The sequence below is a fragment of the Chrysoperla carnea genome, chromosome 5 (assembly GCF_905475395.1).
Source record: "Chrysoperla carnea chromosome 5, inChrCarn1.1, whole genome shotgun sequence".
In the NCBI taxonomy this organism is placed as follows: Eukaryota; Metazoa; Arthropoda; class Insecta; order Neuroptera; family Chrysopidae; genus Chrysoperla; species Chrysoperla carnea.
The window spans coordinates 13545881-13568523 of record NC_058341.1 but is presented as its reverse complement, the minus strand read 5'-3'; the positions used below and the strand labels follow the sequence as shown (position 1 = coordinate 13568523).

The following is a 22643-nucleotide window of genomic DNA, read 5'->3' as shown; positions in this document are numbered from 1 at the left end:
GTAATCGGTGCTATTTTGGAATCAAGACAAATGAAATTTATACTACAAAAGCAGATACTTCTTTGAATGGAAATATTTTGAGACAAGCCAAAAAAGGGAGCAAAACACTTATTGCTAAACAAATATAGTCAGAATATAATAGGAAACAACGTAGTGGAAGTGTTTTAGTGGTTGCTAAAACAAGGACTCAGATGATTCATCTTCTGTGTAATTTCCTAACTACTGTGATGAGACTATTCAATATACTGATTTAAAAATTATTGAGATCAATATCTTTAATTCTTCTAGAACTCCAAATAGCTCAATGAATAGTGGCTAAAGTCGTGTCAGCCCTTTTAAGGTATCACAATATATGTTAACGTCTAATGGAAAAATAAATTTAGGTGTAGGTCTATAGGTTATTTTATTGGTTGTCCATCTTAGTTTCTCTATCATATTACGTCTAAAATGACTCCATGATTTTCTTTCCTAATATTTATGAAGCCTTATATCCATCCCCAAAACGAAAACAAACAAAAACTATATGTGGAACACTAATGCGCAAGTTCGAGTTCCTCTTCTCAGGCTTTTTTATGTTTATATTTAGGGCACTGTTCTCTTTCTATATGGAACGTTTTCATGGAAATATTTTAATATTTCAAACTTGATACAGAGAAAGTAATAAGTTTGTGGCCAGATTTGTATCAGGAAATTCCTTCTTTCTAAAGCAGATTTCAATATCCTATGAAGTTTTCCACTAAAATCACTTTTCTGCTTATAAATTTCATAACTTTTGAATGTACCCAAAATAAATATATGTATGTAAAATTTAGTTTATAGAATTTAATTCTTGTTCTTTATATTTTTTTTTGCTGTGGGTGATAAAATTGTTTGATATAATAAAATTAGGACAATTTATAAAATTTTTATTTTTGGTGAATTTGTGGTTAAAAGATAATTATAAAAAGCCCAAATACACTTTTTAATTTGTACATATAATAATTATATTATTACAATTTTTTATATGTAAGAAATATATGAAAATATATTGTTCGTAAAATTTATTATGTTCTTTTTTTAACCGACTTCAAACAAGAAAGGAGGAGGCTATCAATTCGACTGTATTTTTTTTTGTGTTTGTTACCTCAGAACTTTCGACTGGGTGAACCGATTTTGATAATTCTTTATCTATTTGAAAGCTAGTGCTTCCCGTGTGGTCCCATTTTATTTTGATCGAGTTCTAATAACGGTATCCATGTGAAAAATAATAATAAGTACGCTATTAAATTTGAAAATTAGTTTAATTAAAAATTATCTATGGCATACGTTATAATTAAATTAAATATCTTTCACATATTTGAAATGGCTTTAAATACAAGTCCACACTCTAAATGTTAAAATTTTTATCCAAATCTCGCAAATGAGTCTTCGTCTTCTTTGGGTTTGTCACAATAAGGACAACATGAAGTTAATCGGTCATATTTTAGATTTGATCCATTCTCACATTTTGGAGGAGTACATTGAATTTCTCCACAACCTTTGATACAACGGGGGCAACATCCATGTGTTTTATCGACAATTAATTCATCTCCATTCTCACATTTTGGTGGTGTACATTGGATTCCACCACAATCTAATGTATTTTCGATTTTATCACAAAATGGACAACATGCCATTTTTCGATTAAATTTTAAAATATATCCATCCGTACATTTTAATGGGGAACATTGAATTCCATCACAATTTAATAAATTTTCTGGTTTATCACAAAAAGGACAACATGCCAATTTTGTATCATATTTTTGTACTAATCCATTTTCACATTTCGGTGGTGAACATTGAATTCCATCACAATTTAATTCACGTTTACTTCGGCTATTTCCGACATTACCACAATACGGGCAACATGACTTTTTTCGATTAAATACTACATCATATCCAGCTGAACATTTTGGTATAGTACATCGAATTCCATCACAATTTAATTCACGTTTCCTGCGGCTATTTTCGACTTTTTCACAATAGGGGCAGCATGACCTTTTTCGATTGTATACTATTTTAGATCCATCTTGACATTTTGGTTTAGAACATCGAATTAATTTACAATTCATTTTAAACTCCTTACATGTTTGAGAATCAGGATCACAAATCGAATTTGGGCCACATTCCGAGGTTTCATTACATGTTTCATCCACACCTATTAGTAATTTAAAACAAATTATACGCTTTATTTATATAAGATATCATTTTAATCGTTTCAGACATTTTTCTTCTAAGGAGTGCATTCTTTTTAAATCCTAGAAATATCAGCAGAATTAAATCAGAATTTGTTGGTTTTATCATATTAACAAAATTCAAAAAATTAAAGCTGGTGAAAAAGTCTTTCAAGAAAAAACGAATGCGCTAAAAGAAATATGGGTTTGAGTTAGAAACATTAAACTGACCTTCATTTGAGAATTTAATTCTCTACAAAAAGTTGAACCGTTTTGAAATAGAGGTCGCTGAAGATGGAGCGCTCAGCTATAAGTACCTTAGTGCAGGGTCAATCATGAATCTTAGTTTATTATACTTCATCTATAAATTTCTTTCATTGTGTGACGTTTTCGGCTTGGAGAGCCTTTCGTATTGGAGATTTTGTTGGCTTTAAAAAATTGCTGTAGCAAAAGGTGGGATATTTTGCTCTAGAAGCAACCAAGTCATGCTCGTAGGATACCCGATCTTTCACAAGTACTCCCAAAATATCGTTTTGTTCTTCTGCTCTAATTCAAAAACGGTTCAACGTATAAAAAAGATTTCAGGCGAAACTTGTAGACAATTTTATTCTCTACAACTTTTATAAGTTAATGTAAATACGATTGAATGCAAAAGAAACGGAATACTTTCAAAAAAAAGCTTTTTGCAACCTTTGACCTTGAATATCTAGGGATGCTGACACGTGTCCATATGTGACTTTTCAGACAACATTTTTACAATCAAAATAAATTCTGATATCGGGAATGTATTCCATTTTTCCTTCTAAGTAACAAAACTTTTATACGAAATATTTTTTAAGAAAAGGGACCCATTATGATAAAAATGAAACCTGACGTGATTAAAATGAAACAGTTTGTATTAAACAGAGGTTACTTCTTAATCGTATCAAATGACCTGTGTTCGTTGCGTGCAGAACTTGAATTCCTTTTTAATAAACAATTTTCCATGATCTCTTATATTTAATTACTAGTTTAATATGTTGTGCAAAGGTGGTGATTCTTTATGTATCAAAGTGGTATTTTTTCTATATAATTTGGCGTCAAATATTTTGGACTTCGTGATTATTGGGGAAATAATAATACTAAATACTATCAACTCAAAATTCTTTATTTAATACAAAAAAATTGTTCAAAAAAGGATTCTGGGAAATAGGATAATAACGCTTATTTTGAAAATTAGTTCATTTAAAAAAAAATTAAAATAATTGTATCTGTGCCATAGTTGCGTAATTACATTTCAAATATCTATGGCATTGTTCAAATGGCTTATTTCAATGCAGCAAGGCCATACTTTAAATGTTAAAAGTTTTATCCCAACCCAAATCTGGAATTGAATTCTATGGGTTTGTCACAAAAAGGGCAACATGCCTTTTTTCGATTATATACTTTTACAAATCTATTTTCACATTTTGGTGGTGAACATTGAATTCCATCAAAGTCAATTTAAGCTCCTGACATGTTTGAGAATCGGAATCACAAACCAAATTTGGACCACATTGCGAAATGCCATTACATGTTTCATCCACGCCTATTATAGTAATTTAAAAATTTAACAAAAGAGAGCGAATTTCAAAAAAGGATTCTGGGAAATAGGATAAAAAGTACTAATATAAATTTGAAAATTAGTTTATTTAAAAAAAAAATTAAAAAGCAATATTTCTGTGTTGTAATTACATTTCAAATATGTGTGGCATTCAGTTCACTGCAGCAAGAGTTGCTGCACTAGAAAGTGGACCCATACATCAAATGTTAACATTTTTATCCCAATCTGGAAACGACTGAACCTGTATCGGGTACTTTTTCACAAGAAGGGCAACATTGCTTTTCCTTGTTAAATACTTCTACAAATCCATTTTCACATTTTACTGGTGAACACTGAACTCCATCACAATTTAATGCACGTTTTCTTCGGTTATTTGCGACTTTTTCACAATAAGGACAACATGCTTCTTTTCGATTCGGGTAGACTAACTTATACCCATCTCCACATTTTGGCATTGAACACTGAATTCCCTCACAATTCACTTCACGTTTCCTTCGGTTTTCCCCGCCTATTAATAATTTTAAAATAATTTAACAAAAAAAGCAATATACAATATTGAAATCTGAAAAAAGCGTCCAAAGTAGGGGAAAGGAAGGCAAATCGCCTCATTTAAGGAAAAAATCAAGTTTCAGAAACACATTCAACGTCCTTAAAAAGAACTTTTTGAACGACAATTAAATAAGCGGTGATTTTCCGAGGCCGCAAAACGCGATATAAAGCTGCTTTTTGTTATGTTATTTGCACCTCTTGGGAGAATGTGAAACTACATTTTGCAAGCAAAAAAAAGTTGTGCTACCTGCGTAATAAGTGCATAACTGCAAAATTTTTGTTCAATTCAAAAACTATGAGCTTTTGACATTAGTTGCTACTCTACCAAGGTTGCTACTATCATTTTGAAAGTATATTAAATTTGAAACAATTGAAGCCATCATGGTTGTCAGAAATGTTAAAATTTTGAGTTTTGCTTATACTAAACCGTTAGAGATAGAACAAAAGTTTAAATGCTCCTTTATAAAAAAAATAACCAACTTTTGTTTAAAACAAATTTTTCACCTATTACGCAGGTAGCACAACTTTTTTTTTTGGGTTTATGCCGGAAGAATATTCCGAAAAATATTTACCTAGCCGGTTGAAAAGTATAAAAAAATTATAGCTCGATATCTCTTTTCATTTTAGAGTAATTATCATGCTGACAGACAGACGGGAGGACGGACGGAAGTCGGAAATGGACTAATTGGTTGTTTTATGAATACCTATATCAAACTTTTTTTATTCGTACCATCAATATTTCTAGCGTTAGAAAATTGGAACTAAAATTTAATATACTTTGATATAGGTACTCAAAAAAATAAGTTTTATCGATGAAAATGCTTCAAGCCAAATGCTAGGAGTATCGACGCACATCTTATTCAGGCATTAAACTTGATCTAGGTTTTCAAGCTCAATGAAAAACTCACTCTACTGTATAACTGGTAATCGATAGATGAAAATTTTAAATTAGAAAGTTGTTATTGATTAAAACAGTAACATTTTTAGTTCAAAACATTTTTCCGCAAACCGTACAGTCTAGACAAAAACGGACTGACAAGTTTTACTCAAAATTGTTTTTTCCTATCAAAATTGTTATTTCGTATATTTCATATATACAGGGTATAAAAATGATACAATTAGGCAAAAGTAAATAATATGCAAAAAGAAGTAACCTCTGCAAAAAAAATTCAAAAACCTTGAAACAAAAAAAAAAAAAAGTTAGTATATTTTAATTTTATATGTAAAATGAATATGAATTTACCATCAAATTTCAAGCATGCATCACAACAACGTGTTAAACCATCACCTTGTAAAAAATATGTATTATTTGGACAAGTTGAAATAATTGGACATTCTTTTATTTGATTAGCGCAAGCATCTGATTCAACACAAATATTATTTTTACATTTTAACTCTTGTAAACATAGCTGTTTTTCATCACAATAATCGCCGTATATTGCATACGGTACACATTTTTCACAGCATGTATTTTGAGTATAATTATTTGGTATTAGAAAGGTATTTTTCGGGCAACTTTTATATGTTGGACAATATGTTAGATCGCAGATGTTTGGTAGAAAATTAGTTTCCCATGAATATGCGCAAACCGTTGAATTATATGAATCATTTTCGTATGAGCACATTAAATTTGGTAAACACAATGTTGTACCGGGATCTACACCACATTTTTCATCCAATTCTATAAAAATTTGTTAGTTTAATAATGACTCAGGATTCAGGAATTGATTCATATTAACGCTTTTACATAATTTAAAAAAAAAAAAAACTTTTTATTGTACAAAGTAGAAAAGGAAAATTTCCTACATAGGACCGCTGTTCGGTCAAATTTTGGGAAATGATAGTTAGGGTAGTGATAAGCCATTTTAAAGAAAAGTTCCTATACTCAAAAGTCATGAAAATGACAGGATTTCATATTATAGCTAAATTAAAGTTGGAAAATGTACTCATTTATGCTTATGTGTATATAGGCAAATACATATACAGATATGTATAACTACATGCCTACGTATGTTTTTTAATGAAAAGGTGTTGTTTTTTAATTCTTGTTGTAGCAAATTTTATCGAGGGCCTCTTGTTCTGCTGTAGGTTTTTAAGTATAAAGTGGTTAAAAAAAAGAATTCAACCTAAAATTCAATTTGACCGATTATGTAAATAAATAAATGACATCAAAAGTGGAAATATTTAACATTGATTTTATGGTAAAACGGTAGATGGATGATATGTTTTCACAGATTTCTCCAAAATTAGTCAGTGGAAATTAGAAAAAAAAAAAAAAACTATTTAAATTACAGTTAAAACCTTAGTTAATTCCCCACGGTAGTAGGGACACAAATTAAAAAATATATATATTTTAAATTTTGATGGTGAATTATAACTTGACAATATACTTAAGATGAAAAGTAAAAAAAGTATATTTTGTTTTAACTAAGGAAATTGGCTTAAAATATTCACAATAAAAACAACTTCGAAAAAATGATTTTATCATTATTCTATTTATATTTACAAGTTTTGATAACTATAAAAGGGTATCTCACAATGACCTTTTAGGCAAAACAGTGGAAAAAAAACTCAAAAACAAACATATCCTTGACTTGAAAGAGATATGAGAATTAATTATATGCTTATCAAAAGACCACGTCTACATTTCTACAGAAACTTCTTTGTGATAAGAAATGGGGGTATTTAGATAGTGATAACAAATGGGGGTATTTTTGCGTGCACTTTGTTTAGAAATGACACCAATTTGTCGAATTTGTGTTTTAAATGAGTCTAAAGTTTTATTGGGAAAATCACTAATGATATCAAGCAGTCAATATGGCAGTCATAACTAGGCTTAAGCAGTAGTGACAAAGTGAAATTTTTTTCAAATTAAAAAAATAATATTGTCCAAAATATAATTAATTCTACGGTATTTATAAATAAAAATCACTAAAACGACTAAAAAAGTAAAAAATAATCTCACTAATATAGGCACCATCTCACTAATATAGGCATGACATTTCGTTACTTTACAAAAATGGCAACGATTTTAGAACATTTTCTGTTGGAAAACCCATCCTCAGCACACCACTGGGCTTAAGTCCTTAAAAAACTGTAGTAGTTAATGCAATGATTAGCCCATTAAAATAGTCGGCCTTTTTTTAACACTTCATTGATAAATTTAAACAGTACTGTTTTAAGTTACTATGGCTTTATATCCATAGATTCATTCAACGCCTGCTGAAACCTAGTTTAAGCCTGTTATCGTTGTATGGCAAAATGATTTTTCCAATGACTGTTTCACCCTTAAATCTACCAGTGATAGCAATGATTTTATAAGCTTTATGAAAATGAATCAATTTTTGAATCTTTTTATTTATTCAGCTCAGCATTAATTTTTCTTTTTAATGAAAAATGCAAAAAAATGAACAAAAATTTTCACTTACTTGCAGCAGGCACACAAGTATTACAACAATGTCCCTCATCACGATTAGCTACTTGTAAATGTGTACCAATTGGGCAATTTGTAGCGCTAAAACAACGTACTAAATCACATGGATGTACTTTCGATGGAGCATCGTTCGATTGAATGCCATTAAAAAGTTGTATTGTTATAAAAATTATAACAATTGAATATTTCATTTTGAAATTTTATAGTATTCCAATATAATGATAATTATTGTTGTGACTGCGATTAATTAATGATTGTCGATTATTATTAATGAAATTTTTCTAATTACTGACCAATCCGGTTAATATTGATTATGTTTTTATATTCAAATTAATATTTAGTAAAAATTGTACAGCGAAATAATGTAATGACGTAAATTGGATTGAAACGACATATCAGTACATTGGTATTTATTTGATACTGCTACGATCATATTACACCACAGGACCGACTAAAGTTTCAATTGTGATGAAACTTCTTTATGTACAGGGTAGGGTAGAGAAGTGTATGATTTTGAAAATGCTGTAAAATGAAATACTATCAATTTTTCTAAATTATCTTTTTTAAGTACTGGAGAAAATTACTTGTTTTTACATACTAAATCTTAATAACCAAATCGGTGCGGAACGTTTTTAGATCGTTGGTTACCAATTAAATAAACACGTCATATATTTTGAATTTTGGATGAAATTTGATCAAATCGAAACCTCAGTTTTCGATTCATTTTTATTTAATTTAACAGGATGTCCATCTAGGTTTTTTTCGGCAAAAAAATCGAAATATGAAAATGGACATTTTTTCTTTATAAAATGTTTTATAAAGAAAGCTGCCGCCTCTTTTTCACGGTTCCACTTGAAGAGACATATTCAACAAAATAACGTGAATGCTAAGTTAATCACTCAAACTTTAAATATCGTATAATTTTTTCAGGTTTTCAATGAATAAATAATTCATTTGAGGCCTCACAGAGTTCAAATTTTAAATTCCAATTAAATCATAATGTCATTTATTTTTAATTTTGAATGCAATTCAATTGAATCGAAAACATCAGTCTTCGATTAATCCTCATTTATATTGTTAGGATGTCTATCGAGATTTTTTTAGAAATCATTTAATTGTCCTTCACAAATTCATGTTGCTTTATTGCTGAGTTAATTACTCAAATATTGTAAAAAATTTTTCAATAACATAATGTCATCTTGATAGTGTAAGACACAATTTTTTTATATGTTTATATTAAAAGATATATTCGGAGAATTCCCTCTAATATTTTTTTCTTCAAATAATATTTTTTTCGCCTTTTATTTGACTTATAATGTACTTTTGGTTTTACATGCATTGATACATACTTTTGGTTTTGCGCCTTAAATTCTGTAACATCCTAGTTACGACCCTGCCTGATAATGTGTATAGTCACCAGAGCTCCAATATTGGAAAAGATTTAATTTTCAAAGTAACCTGAATGAAGTATTTGACTGTAACTTTTTTGATAACTCAAGATAGTAGATAATTTCGAGTGAAATGGACGCGTTTGCTGAAGTTGTGATCGTTAAAATTAAGTACTATACTGATTTTACCTGGTGAATCAACATTAGAACATTATAAATAATAAATATTTTGTGATAATGCTTCCCGCACTATAAAATTATTTGTGACATATTTTGAAAATATATTTAAAGATTACTCATTGCCGTTTTGTTTACATATTCGAATCAAAATATACTTATACAGGGTGTCACAAGTTGTGACAGCAGGACTTCATCAAATGCTAGAGTTTTTTTTTTATTAATCTTATGTAGTAAAGAAATCATATTGTTTTTATACCATGTACATATGAAATATGTCAAGGTATATTAAGTTTAGTCCCACGTTTGAAACGCTTAAAAATATGGATGCTCCAAAAAAATTTTGTTATAGGTTTTCATAAAATTAAATTAGTCCATTTCTGGTATGTCCGTCTGTCAACACGATAACTAAAAAACGAAAAGAGATATAGAGCTGAAATAGCGTGTTCTGGACGTAAAAAGTGAGATCGAGTTCGTAAATGAGCAACTTAGGTCAACTGGGTCTTGGGTTCGTAAGACTCATCTTGTAAGCCGTTTGAAATAGAACAAAAGTATAAATTTAGAAGACTCGGTTCTCACTACTATTACTGGCTGAATTTTCAATATTTTTTTTTAAAGAAAATGTAGCAAAATATTTCTAGAATAACGCTTAATAATGTACAATAAGTTTAAAAGTAGGCATAAAGAAAAAAAAATGTACTCGCATGAAGTTCTGCTGTTATAACTTGGATCACTCTGTAGATTTGTCGTTTAGGATAGGAAATTATTTTTAAATAAATAAAACAATGACATACTTTATTATATTTACATATTTCTAGCAAAATTTATGTTAATTAATAAATTAAATAATAATTACGTAAGCTTTAAGTATTTATGTTAACAATTAGGTATCTTCCGTTCAATAAAAACCCGACACTAATTGATACCAAAAATCATCAACTTTTCTTTAGCTAACTGTGTACGTTTTCATGAAAAACGCACATTTTTAGAGTCGAAGTGATTTTAACAGATTTATGGAAGTCAACTATGAACCATGGATGTTTACTTGAAAAGTCAAAAAGCTGTATTTATTCGTTTTGGTTTTAGTAGCTTTTTTTCTTTTTGAGTTTTTGTTCAGCTTCCTATCTTTTATAGTTTTGGAGAAAATGGACGCCAAAGTTTTATCATAATTTGCGCCCTCACGGATAAACAGTGATGTTTATGAAAAAATGTTGTTGTAGGTTTTCAAATGAAAACATTATTAGGTTTTCAAGAATTAAAACTTCTGTTTGAATTTGTTATAAATACTTGTTTTTATTAACGAATTGTGACATGTTTCGTCTAATATAGACATTTTTAAGCTATTTAAAATCAATTATCTGCGTCAAGTTTACAATATCCACAACTGCAACTACCTGGTGCTTCGTTTGGTGGTATCCAAACGCCATTTAAACAATCTTTCTCAAACGCTGGAGCACAGCTACATGCAATTTGTGGTTTTGTACACGTATTCGAGTAGCTATCACAGTATGTATTTGTTTCACATCGCTTAGATTCAGGATCACATGCTTCGCCCAATTCTACATAATAAAATATTAAATTAAGTCAATAATACGTAAGACAAAACATGGAGTGTAGGCTAAGAAATTCGTGGAAAGCTGTGCTCGAAAATGTTTGCTGGTATCACAAGTCGAAAAGAGTCCGAAAATTATCCCTCTTCTCATTGAGAACAAATAGTAATTGGTCCAAAGAAATTAAAAGTACGAATTCATTAGCCTACAAAACATATTATTCCCGGCAAAATCCGTCATGGAGCATGCTCAATTTTTTCATGGAAAATTTTTGCAGGTTCCCGATAGGATATTGTTTAAACTAATTTATTTTAAACAAATAAGTAATATTTTACGTTCAAGAGCATGTATAAACGGAATCCTACAAAAATTTTTCTTAAGCATGCTCAATGACGGATTTTACCGGGACTAAATGCAGGTTCGGTCCAGATATAAGGTTTAGAGTTTTCATTAACTTACTTGCATATGATCCACAAGTGTCACAGCAACGATCTAAGCCATTGGGAGGTATTATGTATTCATCTGATCCACAATCTTTTGGAACAACACATAGTTGCTTTTCTTTATTACAGAAATCGGATTCGGTACAAACATTATTTGTACAATGTAATCCATCAAGGCACTGGACTGTATTGTCACAATATTCACCAAATTCTGAAAAAAAAAAAAACGTCTCATGAAATCAAGAGTAGCCAAATTTGTTGTCTTTTATATTTTTTTCTCACTGCCATTTAAAGAAGCGAAATTACTTTAGGTCCTGAGCTCGCTATAAAAATTTCAGCTTGATATCTCTTTTCGTTTTGTATGTGGACAGACGTACAACCGGAAATGGACTAATTAGGTGATTTTATGAACACCTATACCAAAATTTTGTTCGTAGTATCAATATTTTCAGGCGCTACAAACTTGCGACTAAACTTAGTATATCCTGATATAAGTATATAACATATATACAGGGTATAAAAATCTGTATGTGTAAATCAAATTATGGTGGAAGCGATGGTAATTAAAAAATCAATGTAGCTTTACAATGCTTTTGCTATAAAAATATTATTTTACAATAGAAACTTTTTTTACTTGAAAGATTCTAAATTTCCAATGTACTTACTAGCATGGTCGACACATTGATCACAACAGATATTAGCACCATTATGTTTTACTAAAGTGGTTCCATTTGGACAAGTTTCATACGTTGGGCAATATGTTGTATCACATTTTGGTTCCCGATTTTCCCATAAAAATGAACATACACTGTCCGGCGAGTATTCTCCATTTACTAATATTACTGGACATATTAAATTCGGGTGACACCAAACGGTTTCATTACAATAGGCTCCTAATTCTGAAAAATACAACGAAATTAATCAATATTTAATGTAATCGAAATGGTACGAGAGCTTGCAACGTTTTCGAGAGATAGCTTAAATTCGGATATTTATTTCCTTATGGGAACTTATGACGTACGAATAGTACCTGAGAGTGGTTCCGTTAACTAACGCTGGATCCGTGCTAGTAAAGCAATCGAATTTCTGTCTGAAAAATTAAAATACCATTTGTAGTACCAAGATGTATGTCGAAAAATTTCGAAGGTTTTTTTTTTTTGCAATTCTCACTAAAATAATCGGAGACTTTTAGAACATTTGGGAGATAAATCGATGTGATTGTACATCGCATCCAAAACATCATTTTTGGGCATCCTGTATTTAGTATGATGAGTAATTTTTGTACTAATTAGAAAATTGATGATTTTTAAAAGAAATTGTTCTATGATTTAATTATTATCATTTCAAAAGGGAAACCAAGCGTATTACTGACTTTCCAAGGTTTTTTTTTGTTCTTTTTTAAATTACAAATAAACATAGTTATAATTATTTTAATTCCAACGCCCTGACAGAAGAGTGATTAATGATTTAACAAGATGAGATAGATATATTTATGACTATTTTATTTCAAAAGAGATTAACAAAACTGCAATTTTTTTTGTAATTTCAAATTTTCTTTACAGAAATTGAGATATATTTCTGTCTTAGAATCGAAATGTATTTGTAAAAAAAAAATATTGGAAAATCAGTCACTCGCTTTGATCCACTATGAATGATAAGGGTTTCTAATGATTAAGTATGATGTGTATATAACACAAAATTATTTTTAATAAAAAATAAGGATTATTATTATTTTTAGAAATGAATTCTGTAAAGTTAGGCATTCAGTCACGTGACAGCAAACACTAATCAGAAAGTATTACGTCACGCCATGAAGCTCCACACCTGGAGCTTGATTTATTTCTCTTGAGTGACGATTTAAAATGAGTGGACGCTACTGTATATGAATTTGAAATTCTAGGTATTACTACTAAATGAAATCTGAGATGATTTACTTAAAAATAAAAACGCTTTTTAAATTTTAAATCTGTCTATATTTTCAACAAAGATAAAATTAAAAGTATACAAATCATAATAAATTTCATGAATTACACGTTAGGAGGTTTGCCTGTAAAAATTTGAAAATTCAAGAATTATAATTTAATATTTTTTAAGAGTTTCACTTACTTGCATATGACTCACATGTATCACAACAACGTCCTACTGATGGATCTTTCGGTACCAAATACAATCCTGGTGGACATGGTGTCTGGACCGCAGCACATAAAGATATCGAACAAATATCAAAATTTGGCATTTGATCCGAATGAACAAATGTAAATATTGTTGATATTAATACTATACAAATAATCAAGGATGTTGTTAATTTTGCCATTTTGTTTTGGATGCTGTACTTATTATGCACACTTAAAATTTACACAGATTATTAACACAGAATCTAATGTTTTGTAAATATTTATATAGTAAATGTGATTTGTTTAAAATTTTGTACAGTTAAATTTCGGAAGTATGTTATATTGTTGGTAATTCTTAATATTGTAAAAATTTTATATTTACGCAAGTGAGAAATTAGGAAAAAATTAATGAAATTTAAAAATATTTACCCCTTATTTTATGATTAATATAGTCAAATTGGATTCAATATGTAAAGTTAAACTAAAATTTTAAAAATAGGGTTCAAATTTGTTCGTAGCGCATCTGGAGGTCTGTTGAAATGCAAAACATCTCGCTATTATATTGAAATATATGGAATTTTAGTAGTTAGTTATCTTAAAGGGTCTTAAATCTTTAAACTTGATGATATTTAAAATTATAATCAGAACATATGGAAACTAGTATATATATATATATATACTAGTTTCCATATGTTCTGATTATAATTTTAAATATCATCAAGTTTAAAGATTTAAGACCCTTTAAGATAACTACTAACTAAACTAACTACTAAACTATATATTTGGCCGTTTTTCTCGATTTCCTCGAAAATGGCTGAGATATCACAATTTTTATTATACAGTTGATGGTTTCAGAGATATTGGCCAAAAATCGTTTTTTATGTATATTTAGCGTTAATTATCGTAACTCCAGCAACTGCGCGTTAGTAAGGTCTTAAATTAGATATCAAAACCGTCCTTTTTTTGTTTTTTTTTTGCCTTTGAATAAGTTAATGAAATCGCCTTTTTCAGTTATTTTGAGCGGCCTAAGTAAAAGTTGCGTGTGATAATAAAGCATTAATATTTTGTAAATTTGAATGGCGATCGATTTAAAAACATGAATCAAAATGTATAGAGGAAATATTTCCTGCCTCACAAAACCAAAAAGCTTGTATTTTGTGTGCAATGTCACGGACATTACCTAGTATAGAATGTAGTGGTAAGTAATAGTTAACACTCAGAGACTATATCACGATATATTCTCTGTTAACACTTTAGTTAATTGTATAAAGTGCAAAAAATTTATTGTGTTTTTAGACAGCCAAGGTTAAAAAAATCTGATCCATTCCATACAATTATAATAATTAATATTACTTTGTGTTTAGCTATTCATAAGAAGATAAATACAATATATTTATTATTTTGTACAATTATTGATTATATAAACAGTTTATTATTTGGGATTTTTATTTACCTAGTAAGCGTTAAAACTAGTACTTAAAAAATTTGTTCCAGCATCATATGACCTCCTTGTACGCTAATAAATAAAATTAGTCAAAATGCATTCAGAGAAAGTCAAAGGTTAGGGGTCATTCAAAAATTACCACCAGCTTTAGACCGAGATCTACATTTTTTTTAACCTTCAGGCAGGAACTTAATTGTGGCGCTCCATTTCATTGTGGGTGTCATTTATTATGGGAAAATAAAAACCCTTTAATAAGTTAGCATTCCTTATTATTTATTAGCTAATAATTTTAATTTGATTGACAATCAAGACATTTCCTTAATCTTAAGGAACCTTTTTCTTCCCTTGCTATAGAGCTTTACATGGAGTGCTTTCGTCTCTGCGAAAGAATCTACTAGCTCATTAAAGTCCGTCTCAAAGGTAATTTATGTTCAATGGCTAAGATTGCGAGGCCAGATAATGCTTTTATAATGTTAATACCGAGGGGGATAAAGTTTTTTGATTTCTGCGAGAGAATTTTCTCTGTAACTTTAAAATTATCATGAAAAAATACAAAAATAAAAACTCTTTTGCTATAAAACTTATGTATGATTTTTCCATTTTTGTAAAAAAAATTTGGTTCAAAATCTCAATTGATACAGAAATGCTCTAAGCTGTAGGTACAATCGATATAAAAAATTTTCACAAATGCAATACTCCCCTTTACTTTATAGTTAAGGAAGTAATTGCCTCTAATTTTAAACCTGTAAGATATTTTAAATAATTTTTTATCTCATACCTTGAATGAGAATTACTTATGTTGCTTAATTATAACTTTTTATCAATGAAAAAATAAACAATTGGAATTTCCAATTATACATTTTTTATCAATTTACAAAAAAAGAAATGTATTCTTAGAATTTAGAGATTTAATTGTATCTTATCAATTTTACAAACGTAAATTCTAATCAAATATGACGTTAAACATGGGTGTGGTAGAAAATCAAGAAAAAAGAAGAAGAAACAAAAAACCCGAATTGGATTTTCCAATTTTAGTTTTTTTGGATTTTGTCATTCAATAATTGAGGACTTGATATATCTAGATGTTTAATTCTAGAATTGCATTTTTTGCAAGACGTTGATCGTAAGATCATTTAAGCAACATATATACAAAGTGTCAATGGTGATGTAATTAGTATCTAAGTTTTTTGGGTGTTGGATTGCGGATTTGAGCCCTAGTTTAAGCCCTTGTTCTAGTTTAAAAATCTTGTTTATTTATTCAAATATCTCTATTAAAACTTGAGTTATTGCAACGCGAATTCGGATTCAGCGCGTAAAATTAGGTCGAAATACACTCCTTGTTTGATGGGATCTACAAATGCATACGAAACCAATTCACGGCTTATACTATGTAGTAAACGCCATGCATTTCTTACCGTCTAGAAATCACCATGGAATCAATACGTTACATTATATATATTAGAACATAACTAGCATATATTTAATTTGAGTTTAATTTTTACAGAAACGTTTTCTTTTAAACCAAGCCTAAATTTTAATATAGTCAAAGAAAGGAAGAAAAATCGAAATCAAGAGTTATTGAAACGGTAAGTAAAATTAAAGGTTTGACTTAAAATCGAACAGTTTGTCAAGGGCCATACCCGGTACAAATGCACAAATATTTATATTATTTTGTAAAAAATTCATTGTAAAATAAGTATACATAATTAATTAATGGTTGTTTGTTCAAGAGAGAAACGGTGCCGTGGTTAGCACAATTGCTTGCGGACACGTAGTTTCCCAGATCGTATCCTACTGATGTTTTAAATATTTTTTTTTATTAAATTTTTAAAATTTTGTTTAATTTATTCATTATGTTCTCCTAATACAAAGAAGCAAAATTTATGACTTTTTTATTGATTTTGTTGTTTGTTTATAAACAACTGTCAAATTCATTAAATTTTATAACATTTTGTAATAGGAGAATATGTTAAAAATCTAAATATGTCAGGTCGTCACAGAGTCATAAATCACTCCCTGGAAATAGTCATAAATCAATCTTCTGTCAGGGGGTGGGAATAATAAAAACAAAATAAAAAATAAAATTTTGAGCTCTATAATCTTAATTATTTTAAAATTTATTCAGAACCCCAGCAAGGTTCGAACCAACAGACATTCTCTCTAGAGTCGGATATGCTAGACACTGCTCTATATGGGTCATGATATAATTAGCATAAATTTAGTACTTATTTATCCTGTGGGTTTGTGTTTGTTCTAAAATATCATAAGGCGATTACAATGAAATCTCGAACGATTCCTAAAAACTCTCAAAGACCGTCTCTGGATAATCTATTAATGTAATTAAATTTTAAAAATAATAGATCTATTTTCTTAAGAATATTAATAGATCACGTTTTCCACATGTAAGTGTTTACATGTAGGATAGAAATAAATTAAAGTAGTAATTATAAAAACTATAAATTTAAATTAATCATTTCAAAATATATTTATAATCATTAAATTTTATCAATTAATTTAATCAAATTGTATTGTCTTATTTCTTTTTTCCTGTTAATTAATAGTTATGTATCAAACATTACGTCAACATAATACATTTCAATTAAGAAGGTAATTTATGTTTTGTAAACAAACTATAAATAAGAAAACGTCTTCATATTTCCTTCATACAAAACCGAATTTGCTGCCAAAATGTTTACATTTTAGTAAAAACAGTCATTGAGTTAAGTTGACACGGATTTATATATGTAGGTAATTTGAATGGGTAATATTTTCAAAATTTTTCCTTGTACCAGTTTCATGTTTTAAATTATATTCAAATATGGTTGGTTGAAACAAAAAAATATAACTATTCAACTTTTATTGGGAAAAACATTTCGAAATTATACAAAGCAAGTGAAAATAAACAATTGACTTAATTAATTGTTGAAATATTCTAAATAGACAGAAATATCTGTGAATATCTTTTAAATAATTTATTCTAAATTTTTAGTTTAATAATTTTTTATTTGTTAATAATGGTTCTGGTTCATGTAGTGTTCTGCACGGACAAAATTAATAAAATTTTGGTTAGCAATAAATTAATACGCAGTCCAAATTATACGACCTGGTTCCTGATATATAATTTACAAAATTTAACGGCAGTTTTTTTTATAAAAAAGACGAAAAAAGTAAATGTATTTTTTAGCTCATATAAAATAGATTTAATTTTCTTGGCACATATAGGCAAAATCATTACATATGTGTCTTACAAATAGCAAAATTACAAAGTTAATAATTAATTTATGATATCCTTTTCTCACAAAATAAATTTTGTTTTTCAAGCTTTTTCTGGACAAATACCGTTTAGGTAATGTTTCAATGTTAAGAAAAACAATTTTTTTATACAATTGAATTTTGAAGGTGAATGTGCGCCACTAAATTATTTTTTTTCTATTTCATTCAATTTTTTAGCGTATATAAAATAGATTTTTCTCAACACATATAGGCAAAATCATTACAAATGTGTCTTACAAATAGCAAAGTTAATAATAATTATTTTATGGTGTGATTACTCAGAAAATGAAATGTGTAAAGTTTTTTTTTATAAGCTTTTTCTGGAAAATGCAGTTTAGCTAACGTTTCGGTGTTAACAAAATCAATTTGACACAAATTTTTTTATCCAGTTGAACTTCAATACTTCGACATTATTATTATGGAATTTATTCAACATATAGAAAGACCGTGTGTTTATTGAAGTACCAGCAACGAACTTATTTCTGAATGGCGGGTAACCTATAGCCTAGAGTTGCCGATTCTATGAGAAACAAAATATGCCTTCGAGATAGTCAATGGTTTTTGTTCGTTGAATGGATTTTTACCTTGGTAATGATTTGGGATTTAAATATTTTAAAATACGTGACAGGTTTTAATAAAATTTATTTTTATAATTACAATTAAAATTAATTTATTTTAAATACAATTGCATTCATTAGTTAAATCACAGGTATTATTTTTACATACAAATTTTGATATGCAAGGTCTGTCTTCATTACAAAATTCTCCATAATCTGAAAACAAATTTTCGTAATTGAAGTTGATCTATTGCGTTTTCGAAATTTAAGGGTAATAACTATTAAAATAATCACCATGATTATTTGAAAATGGATACTCACTTGCATAAGGTTGACAATATGAACAGCAAACATCTTTACCATTTTTTGGTACCATGTAACTTTTGTTTTTATCACAATTTAATTCATTTTCTGGCGGACAATATGCACTTTCACAATTTACTTCTAATTTGATGCATTCATTTGGACCATAATCACAAAATAATTCTTTATCACAATAAACGCTATCATTACATTTTTCACCCAGTTCTACGAATTAAAATTGGAAAAAAATATAGTTTAACATAAACAGTTTTACCTAAAGATTAATTTGTTCAGCGAAGTAAAAAGTTCATCAAACTGGGCAATTAAATACCAATTAAAATAAGTAAAGAATTAGCATAAATTAACTGTTTATTTTAAAATAAGACCTAATTTAAAGCACATTCACCCTTTCTAAATACCAAGAGCCCATAAGACCGCAAGCCAGAGCCAGATTTAAGAGGGGGCAACAGGGGCTGAAACCCCAAGGCTTCTACAAGAGCTTATTAAAGTTATCTGTACTCAGCATTGAAAGTGACTTACTTCGGGAGCATGGACTTAACCGAAATCTTTAAAATGAAACTCAATTATGCTACCGATTTTTTTTCTCAAAACGGAGTGAAGGTACTATAACATTTTAACTTTATTTGGCATTTGATGAAGTCCTGAAAACCAGGAAAGGAGCACGCTGTATTTTGTATTTTTGGTATTACTTTTAGCCAGGGAGTCAGCACAATTTTTCTTAAATAATCACTACAAACTTGAAACTTCGTGAGTGGTTTACCTTTTGGTGAATCAACCAAACAATCTCTCTACGACTATTCTCTAGTGCTGCGTTTTCAAATGAGCATAATAACGTCATATTTAAACTATCGGTCTGAAAAAACGCAGATAACGAAAAATTACTTTGCTATCATGAAACTGACTTACTAGAATAAGTTTGGCAAACATCACAGCAACGATCTATACCATTAGCTTTAACAAGAAACGTATCACTTGGACAGTCTTTAATAACTTCACAGGTTTCTTTCTTTGAAGCACATTCTTCAGATTCCCAACAAATATTATTCAAACAATTTAATCCAGATTGGCATTGTTGTTTCTCATCACAGTATTCACCATATCCTGAAATAAAACATTCAAAGTATTGGAAAATCCTTTCTAAACTCGTGCAGATTTTGTTTACTCACTGGAATATGGGATACATTGATCACAACACCGTTTTTCACCATCGTTCTTAATTAAAAATGAATTTTTCGGACATTCTTTGTACGTTGGACACAGTGTTGTACCACAACCACGAGATTGAATAGTGTTTTCCCAAATATATGAACATACAGTCACGTTCCCAAAAAATGGACAATGTAATATTGGACTACAGTAATTGGTTCCATTACATGGCTCACCCAATTCTTTCCAGAAAAAATAAATGTTTTTTAAATGCATTTTTTTAGGGAAAATTTTTTTTTTATGTTACTTACTGGCGTATTCTCTACACGTATTACAACAGATTCCCAATTCTGGGCGAGAAAATGATAAAAAGGTTCCAATTGGACAATTTTCAATATTTTCACATTTTTTTGGATCACAGTCTACATTTGCTACATCTGATGAATGGATTTTATTAAATGTTATTGTTAAAATCAATATTGTGGAAAGTTTTAACATTTTAACAATGATTTGTTTACTTTTGTTTAGGAAATCTTGATGATCTTTTGAGAGTCTTTCTATGTGAATTTTGTTATTTATATACAATTTTTTACTAAATATTGTACAGTTAACAATTGTTATGTCTTCATTTTTACCTTATGATTTTTTTTTATATAACCTCGGCAGTAATTAACATGAAATGTAATTTATATGATTGTTAAGGTAGTAGGAGCGCCAAGTCAAGTTTAAACTTGTGGTTGACATTATTTGTACCTTATTTTCAACTTTTGATGAATTTTATTATAACTTGAATGAATATGTAGACGAAAAATAAGAATAAATATTCGCGATATCTAACTTGGTTTTCGAAATATCGAAAGCTAAATAATTAATTTAGAAATGTACTCCAGGTATCGAAAAACTTTTATTCTTACTTTTACGTCTAACGAAAGTTATCACATAATTCACCACCAGAATAGAAAAAAATTTATATTTTTTAAATTTTCATCGCCACTATCGTGCTCATACATTTTTAATTAGTCGGCACAACGGGTTTTTTTTGTTTTAAATAATGTTTTAAGATTTTAACTTTAATTTTAATAGTTTTTTATTTATTTCTACCGACTTGTTTTGGAGAAATCTCTGAAAACATATCATTCATTTATTGCTTTCCAATAAGACCTATGTGCCTACTTTTGGGGTTAATTATTTATTTAAATAATCGGACAATCCCTCCTAAAATTTTCAGAATTGATTTAGACTTAGTCCAACTTCAAGCCTTTTATGCAAAATTGTCCTGGCGCTTGTACATCCTTAACAAAGGTTATCATTATTAATATTTAGAGTTAACTGTACAATCTATAACCAAGTTGTTGCGTTTTAACGCGAAGGTTAGTTAAATCATCAAGTTTATTAAATAATGTTGACTTTGTTTATAAATAAATTATGATTATACTTTTTTTTATTATAATTATTTTTCTGGTTAACAATAATTTAATTTATCTAAATAATCTATTCGATCTTTAATTATTAATTTTTTTACTGTTTTTTTCATAACATTTTATTTTATTTTAAATGTTTATATTGTAGTAGCAAGAGGTGTTAAATGGTTCTAAGAATCGCGCGGAAAACTTGTTAATTATTAGCTGTTACAATTCTTAACATTTATACATTACTTGTATATTAAGTAATATGAACGTAATATTGAACTGTGTTTTTTTATTCGACTCTCCTCATCGATTGAACAAAAATCGTTTTATAAGCCCATTTGGACGCAAAATTACCTAATTACCTGAAACTAATTAATTTCAAGGTGTGAATGGGACGTGCTTAGGCTTAAGAGAAGTAAGAGCATGTGTGCATTTAAGAAGAATCTTCTCAAAAGAAGAATCTCTGTTTTGTTTTATGAAAATGTTCTTTTTTTTTGGTTATAAATAAAGAATACTCGTTATATATTTAAAATTTTTGATAAAAATGTAGGTTCTGTTTGATATTCCTGAAACCAATATAAAGGATAATAGATGAAGGTAGGTATAATATTGAAAAATAATTATAATAATTAAACCTGAAAAATTGATAAAAACTATATTTTATTTTATATATATTTGTACATATTTCACCTAAAATAAAAATGAATGTATAATAATGATTATTTTAAACAGTATATAAAATCAATTTTCTGGAAAACAACCTTTTCATTTTTTCTAAATTAATATAAATAAATAAAAATCTTTATAAAGTTCAAATTTTGTTTTATTTTTTTAATTTTCTATCCCATTTTTTCTTTCAGAACAAAATTATTGACTAATTAATTATTTAGTAAAGGTAAGTTATTATTAAATTATTTAAATTATTTGTATAACCTGAGTAGCTGTGTGGGTATAACACTTACATTTGAAACCAAGGGACGATGGTTCGTACCCTGGTGGAGATAACAATATCTAATTATAAATTTTTTATATTAAATGAATTTTTCGTAATGTTAAAAATTT

General features: G+C 28.6%; 4 protein-coding genes across 4 annotated transcripts; all 4 read right to left on the bottom strand.

Moving 5' to 3' along the window:
• Positions 1-1382: 1382 nt before the first annotated feature.
• LOC123300531 (uncharacterized protein DDB_G0274171-like) lies at positions 1383-2090 on the bottom strand. The gene has a single exon (XM_044883116.1). The coding sequence runs from the start codon at positions 2088-2090 to the stop codon at positions 1383-1385; it is 708 nt and encodes a 235-aa protein (XP_044739051.1).
• A 1773-nt stretch (positions 2091-3863) lies between these two features.
• LOC123300301 (uncharacterized protein DDB_G0274171-like) lies at positions 3864-8115 on the bottom strand. The gene is made up of 3 exons (XM_044882856.1): positions 8011-8115; positions 7752-7974; positions 3864-4282 (listed from the first exon to the last, which is right to left on the bottom strand). Exons 2-3 carry the CDS (start codon positions 7945-7947, stop codon positions 3990-3992), a joined length of 489 nt encoding a protein of 162 aa, XP_044738791.1. The 5' UTR covers positions 7948-7974; positions 8011-8115; the 3' UTR covers positions 3864-3989.
• A 2473-nt stretch (positions 8116-10588) lies between these two features.
• Positions 10589-13672, bottom strand: LOC123300422. The gene is made up of 4 exons (XM_044882995.1): positions 13421-13672; positions 11980-12213; positions 11331-11525; positions 10589-10880 (listed from the first exon to the last, which is right to left on the bottom strand). The coding sequence occupies exons 1-4, from the start codon at positions 13626-13628 to the stop codon at positions 10672-10674; spliced, it is 846 nt and encodes a 281-aa protein (XP_044738930.1). The 5' UTR covers positions 13629-13672; the 3' UTR covers positions 10589-10671.
• Positions 13673-18798: 5126 nt separating this feature from the next.
• On the bottom strand, positions 18799-20670 carry LOC123300719 (prion-like-(Q/N-rich) domain-bearing protein 25). The gene is made up of 5 exons (XM_044883346.1): positions 20484-20670; positions 20193-20414; positions 19933-20127; positions 19024-19230; positions 18799-18918 (listed from the first exon to the last, which is right to left on the bottom strand). Exons 1-5 carry the CDS (start codon positions 20668-20670, stop codon positions 18821-18823), a joined length of 909 nt encoding a protein of 302 aa, XP_044739281.1. The 3' UTR covers positions 18799-18820.
• Positions 20671-22643: the final 1973 nt, after the last annotated feature.

Bases quoted from the DNA above. Each gene is read 5' to 3' on its own strand.
- LOC123300531 (XM_044883116.1), bottom strand. From the start codon at position 2,090: ATGAATTGTAAATTAATTCGATGTTCTAAACCAAAATGTCAAGATGGA.
- LOC123300301 (XM_044882856.1), bottom strand. From the start codon at position 7,947: ATGAAATATTCAATTGTTATAATTTTTATAACAATACAACTTTTTAAT. The intron at 4,283-7,751 runs GTAAGTGAAAAT...AATTATTAATAG, and splicing joins TACTTGTGTGCCTGCTGCAA to GCGGGGAAAACCGAAGGAAA.
- LOC123300422 (XM_044882995.1), bottom strand. From the start codon at position 13,628: ATGGCAAAATTAACAACATCCTTGATTATTTGTATAGTATTAATATCA. The intron at 12,214-13,420 runs GTAAGTGAAACT...TGTATTTTTCAG, and splicing joins TACATGTGAGTCATATGCAA to AATTAGGAGCCTATTGTAAT. The intron at 11,526-11,979 runs GTAAGTACATTG...TTTTTTTTTCAG, and splicing joins TCAATGTGTCGACCATGCTA to AATTTGGTGAATATTGTGAC.
- LOC123300719 (XM_044883346.1), bottom strand. From the start codon at position 20,670: ATGTTAAAACTTTCCACAATATTGATTTTAACAATAACATTTAATAAA. The intron at 20,128-20,192 runs GTGAGTAAACAA...GTTTTATTTCAG, and splicing joins TCAATGTATCCCATATTCCA to GATATGGTGAATACTGTGAT. The intron at 19,231-19,932 runs GTAAGTCAGTTT...TTTAATTCGTAG, and splicing joins TGTTTGCCAAACTTATTCTA to AACTGGGTGAAAAATGTAAT.